Below are 9111 nucleotides of genomic sequence, written 5' to 3'. Positions count from 1 at the left end.
GTTCTAAGACTGGCTGAGAGCTGAGTCACCTGTCTACTCCTGGTGTGTGTGTGTGTGTGTGTGTGTGTGTGTGTGTGTGTGTGTGTAGCATTTATTACCAAAATAAGGGGGATGGGAAAGCAAGCTTGCAGGCTACTTTGAACTACAGCAAGGACAGTGCTGCCTGGGATGTGCTAAGAATCCGCATGGTCTCCAAAATTCTCCAGGAGCCTAGAATCTAGTTTGGGAAATGAGACACAAAAATAGCCAGAATGCAACAGCTTGCGGTGACTCGAAGCCCGGATAAGAATATCTGGAACTCCTCCGCCCACTTCACAAGCTTGTCTCTTGGATGAAAATTAGACAATATCTAATGACTGAACAGATAGCAGTAACGAAACCCTTTACAGGTCACCTGGCACATTCACACTCGCCCTGGGGGCAAAGCATGGACTCTGCAGTCAGCCTGCCTCAATTTCCTGAGCTATGAAATGGGAAAACTAGGTCCTACCTCATTGGGTTGTTGGAGAATTGGGGATCAGAGCTGTGGAGTGCTCAGCGGAGTGGCATACAGTAGGTGTTCAGTACGTGTAAGGTATTGTTATTATTTTTGCATATCGTGACCTGAGCCCCTTCAAACACTTACAGGGTAGAAATGGCAAGGCTAACATTCCCACTTTATAAGGAAAACACAGAGAAGTAAAAGGCTTATCTGCTAGTAATTAGTGCTGCTGGTGATGGCAGAGCTTGGGGAGGATCAGCACTCTGTTTCCAAGGTTTGCATTCCAAAAGGGTCAGGTGTAAGATTGGCCTGCAGAGTGCCAGGTGGAGGTGGAGAAGTGGGAATGTCCTTGGGGGCGGGGGGGGGGGGGTCGGCCAGTGCCTTGTACTAAGGAGGGGAGGCTGTGAAGGGATGGGCAAACCCTCCGAGGGGCTCCATGCCTTCTGGGGGCTTGGACCATTACACAGATGGGAAGTGAGTGGGGCTTATCAGCCCAAGCCTTCCTCAGCCATCTCACACCCATGCTTCTTCAGGTACCCGGCCCCCACCCCCAGAGCTCCTCTCCCGTGTGCCTGTTTCCCCGGACCCGTGCATTCTCCTCTATAAATACCAGCTCTGGTATTTCGGGCTGGCAGCCGTTGCTGCCAGAGATGGCTGGGTTGACATGCGGCTCCTGACAAAACACAAACCCCTGGTGTGTATGGTCGTGGGTGGTGTGAGTAGGGGGATGAATCAGAGCGGGGTGGGGTGGGCACAAAGGGGAAGAAGCCAGAAGTTGCTGGTGTGGGGGTGAGAGCATACGCAGTGATTGAAAACTGATAGGCCATCGGACTCTTTTGGACTCTACGAGAAATCACGCTGTTGTTTGTAAACTTGAGGTCTCACCCTTACCAGTAAGGGGAGGAGGGGGAGGCAGGAGGAAAGGGCCTGTACTAATCCAGAGGGAAACTGAGGCCCAGAGATAGAACCCAGGTGCCCATGGGTATACCTGAGCAGGCCTGCTCTGACCAGGGTTGCTCTCTGTCCCCATGACACCCTCCCTCTTTTGGATCTGCTTAGAGACCCTCAGCCTCTAGGCCTGGCGGGTGGTCTCCTGGTCTTTGTCAGAGCCCTCCCAAATCTCTGCCACTTGCAGAGAGAGAATCTTTAGAAAAAAGGTGACTTGGAGCCTTTCTTGGGAACAGGCCTTGTCCCTTCAGGAAATGATTCAAAGTCTCATCTTGGAGCAAAAAGGAGACCCTTAAATTAAATAGAAGCCTCTCCCAGGCGCTCTCCCTTGAAGGCCCCCCCAGAAAAGGCAGGCACCCACGGGAGAGAGGGGCCTGCCTGGGGGGTTTCAGACATGCTTTTCTGTCCTGGTGAAGCCTTTGGCAGGCCAGCCCATCTTCTGCTCTCCTAGGTCCTCCAGCCTCTCCCATAACCCTCGTGGGCCCCCCACCAGCCGGCTAAGGGGCGCAGGCCTCTTGTTGGGGAGCTGGCCTCCCCGCCCCCACGCCAGGGGCCGCCCTTTCCTGGCAGGACAGCGGGATCCTGCAGCTGTCAGGGGAGGGGCAGCGGGGGCTGATGTCAGGAGGGATACAAATAGTGCCGACGGCTGGGGGCTCTGTCTACCCTAGCCGCATCCACTCTCCGGTCGGCCGCCTGCCCGCTGCCTCCTCTTTGCCGCCCAGCCTCACCCGCGCCGCCACCATGAGCCAGGCCTACTCATCCAGCCAGCGCGTGTCCTCCTACCGCCGCACCTTCGGCGGGGCCCCCGCCTTCTCGCTGGGCTCCCCGCTGAGCTCGCCCGTGTTCCAGCGACGGGGCTTCGGTACCAAGGGCTCCTCGAGCTCGGTGACATCTCGCGTGTATCAGGTGTCGCGCACGTCGGGTGGGGCTGGGGGCCTGGGGCCGCTGCGGGGCAACCGGCTGGGGGCCCGCGTGTCCTCCTCCTATGGCTCGGGTGACCTGCTGGACTTCTCGCTGGCCGATGCCGTGAACCAGGAGTTCCTGGCCACGCGCACCAACGAGAAGGTGGAGCTGCAGGAACTCAATGACCGCTTCGCCAACTACATCGAGAAGGTGCGCTTCCTCGAGCAGCAGAACGCGGCGCTCGCCGCCGAGGTGAACCGGCTCAAGGGCCGCGAGCCCACTCGGGTCGCAGAGATCTACGAGGAGGAGCTGCGCGAGCTGCGGCGCCAGGTGGAGGTGCTCCACAACCAGCGTGCCCGTGTCGACGTGGAGCGTGACAACTTGCTGGACGACCTGCAGAGGCTCAAGGCCAAGTGAGCACCGGGTGCTCCCAGAACCCCTTTTCCACGGGCTGGGCGCCTGGGACCCTTTCCTGCCCCAGCCAGGAAGAAGGCACCCTACTTGTGTCCCCCGAGAGGAGCTAGACTCAGGATCTCTCCCTTGTGCTCCCATGCTGCCAAGCAGGGGTTTTATTGGGGTGGAAATGGGAGCTCTTGGAAGACCAGCTGCCCTCTGGATGGCCCCCTAAAAAAGCATCTCAAGCTGCCACGGTGACATTGTTGGGGGTCAGGCAGGCAAATGGGGGGAAGAAAGAGACCCAATGCAGTCAGAGGGGACAGGGGGGTTGACAGGAGACAAGGAAACCTGGGGCTGCTGGGAAGGGCAGGGGGCAGGGAATCCAAGCGTAGCTCAGCTCATCTGTGGTGGGGCCCCGGGGAGGGAGTTAGCGAGGGACTCTCCGTCCCTGGGCCTGGCTAAGGCTGTGCCATTTCACAGGTGAATGGGTAAATCAGAGGAAAGGGGAGAATGGGTTGGGGGCTGCAGCCCTCAGAAAGCTTGGAGAATCGGAAGGCGCGCTCCGCCAGGTTCCTAGTACTGAAGGGCAGCAAGTACTCATGGGTCCTGCATCTGAAAGCCTGAGTGAACAGAGTGGCCGCCCTGCCACCCAGGTCACAAACATTAATTGAGTACCTACATGGGCCAGGCTGGAGCTGGGAATCAGGAACGCAGAAGTGGGTAAAAAAATAGACACTGTTCTCATCTCAGGGAGGTCACAATCTGGTAGGGACATAGACTTCCAGGGTGTGGCTGTGGGGCAGAAATTGGGCCACTTCCTGTTCCCTCCCCGGGTGGGCGGGGCCTCCTGTCTCTACCCAACAGCCAGCCCTTCTTTCCTTGTCCTGAGCCCACTCCCTGAACAGCCTCGGGCCAGTCATCTCCAGGGCCAGTTTTATCACCACCAACGGTCTGTTCTATCTGTCCTCCCAGGCTGCAAGAGGAGATTCATCTGAAAGAAGAAGCAGAGAACAATTTGGCTGCCTTCCGAGGGGTGAGCCCTCTTTGGTCCCACAACAGCCTTACCTCTCTGTTCCCCCGTATGGCCCCTGGTCTCCCTCTCTGCCCTGCTTTGGTGATAGGTGACCCTGTTCCTCTTGTTTGACCTCCCCCAGGATGTGGATGCAGCCACTCTAGCTCGCATTGACCTGGAGCGTAGAATTGAATCTCTCAATGAGGAAATCGCATTCCTTAAGAAAGTGCACGAAGAGGTATGCCCTGGGCCCTCCTCCTTAGAGTCCTTAGATGGTGGTGAAAGCAGGTGGCAAGGGGGGTGGTGGTGGTGGTGGCCTCTGGGGATAGGGATACGAGGGTGTCCTGTGGGCTTGGGAAGGGACTGAAGCCCAGCTGCACCCTGCAGGAGATCCGAGAGCTACAGGCCCAGCTTCAGGAACAACAGGTCCAGGTAGAGATAGACACGTCCAAGCCAGACCTCACTGCCGCCCTCAGGGACATCCGGGCCCAGTACGAGACCATCGCGGCTCAGAACATCTCAGAAGCTGAGGAGTGGTACAAGTCAAAGGTGGGCAGCCCTGCTCCTCTGCCCAGTCTGGAGGTGGTTTCTGTGGCTCCATCCATGGGGAGAAGGGTGAGCTGGGGTCTCCATGCTCCCTTGCCCACCCCGACCTGCATCATCTCAGGGCCCTTCTCTGCCCTTAGGTGTCCGACCTGACCCAGGCAGCCAACAAGAACAATGATGCACTACGCCAAGCCAAGCAGGAGATGATGGAGTATCGACACCAGATCCAGTCCTACACCTGTGAGATCGACGCCCTCAAGGGCACTGTGAGTCCCTGCCCACCTTGTCCAGCTCAGCCCTTCCTGCCTGTAGCTCACACCCTCATTCTCTGACTTTGGGCCCATCGCATAACCTCTCTGAGCCTCTGTCTCCTCATATCTATCACGGGGTAAAAACAGACAGGTGGATTACCAGTTGGGCTGTCAACAAATCATGGGGCTCCTATACGGGGGTGAGGAGGCCAAACAGCCCTGCTCTCTTTCATCGGTTCTATTTGATGAGTGTCTACATAACACTTCATTTGAGTTCAAGGTTCCCTGACTGAGACTCATTTAACAACTGTTGGACCTGATTATATCTGGGGTTGCTCCCAACCCCAGATGTCTGTGTCTCTATTCGTCCTGGGCCCCTAGTGTTCCCCCCCAACAACCTGACCTTGACCTGGGCACCTGTCCCCTGCAGAATGATTCCCTGATGAGGCAGATGCGGGAGCTGGAGGACCGCTTTGCTAGTGAAGCCAGTGGTTACCAGGACAACATCACTCGCCTGGAGGAAGAGATTCGGCACCTCAAGGATGAGATGGCTCGCCACCTGCGGGAGTATCAGGACCTGCTCAATGTCAAGATGGCCCTGGACGTGGAGATTGCCACCTACCGAAAGCTGCTGGAGGGCGAAGAGAGCCGGTGAGGGGCGAGGCCAGCACTAGCAGTAGAGTTCTGGAGGGTGTGGGGCGGGGGCCCATTCCTTCCCCAGGTGTGGGGCTCAGGATCACCTCAATAAGATCTGAAAACAATTTTATGCAAGAGGCCACCACTCCATTAATTGCAGAATTAACCAAGGCCACCTGGGTAAAAATTGATTTAACTAATAGCTTTTATAAAGAGAGAAATGTAAGTATTCCCTCATCTACCTTCAGAATTAAGAACCAGCAGCATAAAATCACGTTCAGCAACTGGTAATAAAATATTACCGACAGTCAGGGGAGAGATGAGAGCAAAGTGGGGAATGATGAAGAGGGAAAGGGAGGGGGCAGATAGAGATAGGGGGAGAGGCAGAGAGCCTTGGACACAGGCTAAGGGCCAGGGTGCACGTGTGTGCACACACACATACGTGTTCATAGGAGGAGAACCAGAATAACATGCTCAGACATGTCAACTCACCTCTAGACGCAGAAGACAACATACGACTGAAATGGGACACAAGGGAACCTTCCGGAGTGAAGGAAATGTTCTATATCTTGTTTTAGACTGGTAGTTATATGGATACAGATGATAAAAACTCACTGGATCACACACTAACGGTCTGTGTATTTAACTATATGCAAACTTAACCTCAATTTAAAGTAGGTCATTAACTCAAAAAAATGATGCCCATTAATATTCATAAAAATGATAACATCTAAAGTTTTTTTAAAAAATCAGCAGACATGCTAGATATAGACTCACACATAGAGTTCAGATATCATAGAATAACACCTATATATATAATAACTTTGTAAGATAACATTGCATCTTCCCAGCACTAGGCATAAATGGGAATGGAAGCTCCTAGAACGTAGCCTGGCTGGAGGGTGGGCACACACAATGGATGTCTCTCACAGCTGCTATCAATATATCCTGCAGTGTCGAGAGTAAGAAGGAAATTCTTCTTACTGATGAACTGGAGAGTGCAGTGGGGTTGGGGGTCCTGGTGTCTTATCAGCAGGTCAGAGATGGGCTGGGTGATGCTTCCAGAAGGGACAGTTCCTGGGACAGCTGGAGTTGGCCTTTGACCCCACGCCTTGAGCAGTGTGATAGTGGGAGTGCTGAGGTCCATGAGGCTGAGACGTCTGAGGATGGTGTTTAGAGGGGACCAGGGCAAGTGTTGATGAGTGGTCACAGGGAGACATGGAGGGTCCTAACCCTTTGGGGATTTGGTCTCTTCCCCTTCAGGATCAACCTCCCTATCCAGACCTACTCTGCCCACAACTTCCGAGGTGAGTACATGTTGGCAGGTGGAGGCCGAAGCGACCAGGGGCAGAAGTCCAGCATGGGCATCACCCAAGGCCAGCCAGGAGGGGAGGGTGGCACCACGGGACAGGGCTGGCATCTGGGGAAGAAAAACGGGGCTGCTGCAAGGGTTTGGGAGGTTTGGAGGCATGTTCTGACAGAGAGCATTTTATTTTATTCGTTTCATTTTGTTTCATTTCATTTGATTTCATTTCATGGTACTTTATTGACCATGTCCCCTGCACCTTCTGGGAGTATAGAGCAGCAGCAAACAGCTTCTGTTCCTTGATATACTGAAAACTCTGAAGGAACCACGGTTGTCCTTAGGGGCCTGGCAACAGGAGCATCTAGAACCATACATGCTGGGCTGCAAGGCACCCACCACCTATTGTCTATTTGGGAAGCTGCCAAGCACCTCCCCCCCCCACCTCCACCTCCTGCTGCTTGTTGAATACCTCCAGTTTTCTGGAGCAAGATGTTAGATGCATGTTTAAAATAATGAAGCCAAACCTTAGCAAAGCCAAACAATTAGAAGAAGGAGCTCCTAGGGCATTCTGCCATTCTGCCATTAGTAATATGCAGATTGTGTGGCTTTCCAACCCCTGAGAGCAGAAAAACACACTATAATGACACATTAGGAAAGGAATTTGGAGTCCTTGGCAGCTTCGCCTTTCCTAGATCAAACCGTTTATATCTTCGATGTTCATTTCCATCAGGAAAAAATACACGCTGTGCTCCACCGAGTTACAACGTTTATCCCAGGCTGGTTGCTCACTAAGCAGATTCACGAACACCAAACTCTTAACACCAAGGACCTAAATTTGACCTTTCCTATAAAACTCAGAACCTCTCTTGTTAGTTATTAGTTTATACAGAAACCACGTATGAACCTTGCATTCAAAACCGCTTCGTGCTCTTTGAAATTTATAATTCTGTGGCCATGGCAAGTATCATGGTCACCATATCACAAAGAGGAAACCAAGGCACAGAGGGGCAAGTCACTGGCTTTCAACACAATGAATCAGTGACTGGCTCCTGTGCATCTCTCTTACATTAAGACATCAATTTACTCATCTGGAGTCTTAAAGGGGGCTGGGTACCATGAGGTCCTCCAAAAGAGTATCTCGGGACTGGGCTTTAGGGTCGTAACTGTCAGGGTACAAATTCATTCAAGACTTTCCTGCAGCCCAGGGGTGGAGAGGGGCGAGGTGTGTGAAGGATGGGGAGGCTGGGGGACCTGGGCCTCACAGGTCCCTCCTGTCTGAACTAGTCCACACCTGGAGCACATCTGTTGGCTTCTGATCCCATCTGAGCTCTGGGATCTGCAGAGCCACTTATTGGGTGTGCTGCTGAGCTCAAGGACAGTATTGTGATAAAAGTCTTGCTGAAAAAGTACCAGGCCTATCTCGAGGGGGTGGGAGTCTTCTGGGCTCTGCTCCATGGGAGTAGAGGTGGTCTCCCGGCCCCTGGAGCAGCCTGGGCCTGGACTTGGTCAGGCTGAGCATGTGGATGGATCTGTTACAGAAACAAGCCCTGAGCAAAGGGGTTCCGAGGTCCATACCAAGAAGACAGTGATGATCAAGACCATCGAGACTCGGGATGGGGAGGTGAGCGGTCTGCTTGGTCCCCTTACCCTTGGCGGGGGCCGTGGAGTGTGTCCGGGGGGCTGTCACCCAGGCGCTTTCCGCCAGCTGTGCTTGTTCAAGCCCCCGCCTGGGGGAAGCGGGAGACCCGCCATGCCGGGTGGGGGCAGCTGGCTGTGGAGCCGTTCTCCTGCCAGCACTGGAGTGAACTGGGATTCTCTTCCTTTTCAGGTCGTCAGTGAGGCCACACAGCAGCAACACGAGGTGCTCTAAAGCCGGAGACCCTTCTGCCACCAGAGCCGTCCTTGCCTCTGTCCCCACTGCCTCTTAAAGCCAGCCTCCTTCATCCCAGACCACCACACCCAGTCACAGCGTTCCCCTCACAGCCTCTGACGCCTGCTCACCACCTACCCTTCGTGGTCCCCACAGGGGACATGGCCCATCCCTGCCTGGCACAGGGAGCCCCCAGCAGTTTGAGTCCTGGATGTTGGAAGCGAGTAACTCTCAGCTACCCCTGGGGTGTGCTGGGTAGGGTCCAGATGGAACCAAGGCAGAGAGCGGTGACCCTGCACCTCCCACCTCTGTGACCTCAGGCTCTAGCCTCTTCTGGCTTTGGAGAGCCCTTCCCCCAGCTCCCCAGCAGAGTGTTGGGACCCACAGGGTCAGGATCGAGCTCTGTGGACCTCTCTACTCCCCAGCCTGGGTCATAGAGAGAGAGAGGGCTTCCTTCTCAGTAACCCAGATGGGTAACTGGGGGAGACTGCTGGGGGGCACTAACCAACCCCATGGTTCTATATATGTTCCCAGGGTGGGCTTAGCAAGCAGTGGCTGCAAGAGGGAACCCCCGAAGGTGCCAGATGTGGGAGCAGGAGATTAAGGAGAGAGGGTGGGAGAGATGCTGAGAGGAAAGGAGAGGAGAGAGGCAGAGAGCGAGCGGTCTCAGGCAGGTGGGAGGGGTGCTCACCTCCCTGTGCCTGCCCCTCCCCCACTGCAGGGGCTCGGCACAGAAACAATAAAAAGATAAGCACAAGCCTA

General features: G+C 54.7%; 1 protein-coding gene across 1 annotated transcript; it reads left to right on the top strand.

Annotated features, from left to right (window-relative positions):
- Positions 1-2097: 2097 nt before the first annotated feature.
- Positions 2098-9111, top strand: DES (desmin). The gene is made up of 9 exons (XM_016156858.2): positions 2098-2745; positions 3701-3761; positions 3883-3978; positions 4128-4289; positions 4427-4552; positions 4968-5188; positions 6437-6480; positions 8018-8100; positions 8308-9111. Exons 1-9 carry the CDS (start codon positions 2171-2173, stop codon positions 8347-8349), a joined length of 1410 nt encoding a protein of 469 aa, XP_016012344.1. The 5' UTR covers positions 2098-2170; the 3' UTR covers positions 8350-9111.

Source organism: Rousettus aegyptiacus, unplaced genomic scaffold (assembly GCF_014176215.1).
Source record: "Rousettus aegyptiacus isolate mRouAeg1 unplaced genomic scaffold, mRouAeg1.p scaffold_m13_p_2, whole genome shotgun sequence".
NCBI classification, from domain to species: domain Eukaryota; kingdom Metazoa; phylum Chordata; class Mammalia; order Chiroptera; family Pteropodidae; genus Rousettus; species Rousettus aegyptiacus.
Note: the sequence above shows the minus strand (reverse complement) of the source record. Positions and strands in the feature narration are given on the sequence as shown.

Coding starts and splice junctions, on each gene's coding strand:
- DES (XM_016156858.2), top strand. CDS start 2,171: ATGAGCCAGGCCTACTCATCCAGCCAGCGCGTGTCCTCCTACCGCCGC. Junction 4,290..4,426: donor AGGAGTGGTACAAGTCAAAG/GTGGGCAGCCCT, acceptor CTCTGCCCTTAG/GTGTCCGACCTGACCCAGGC. Junction 5,189..6,436: donor CTGGAGGGCGAAGAGAGCCG/GTGAGGGGCGAG, acceptor CTTCCCCTTCAG/GATCAACCTCCCTATCCAGA.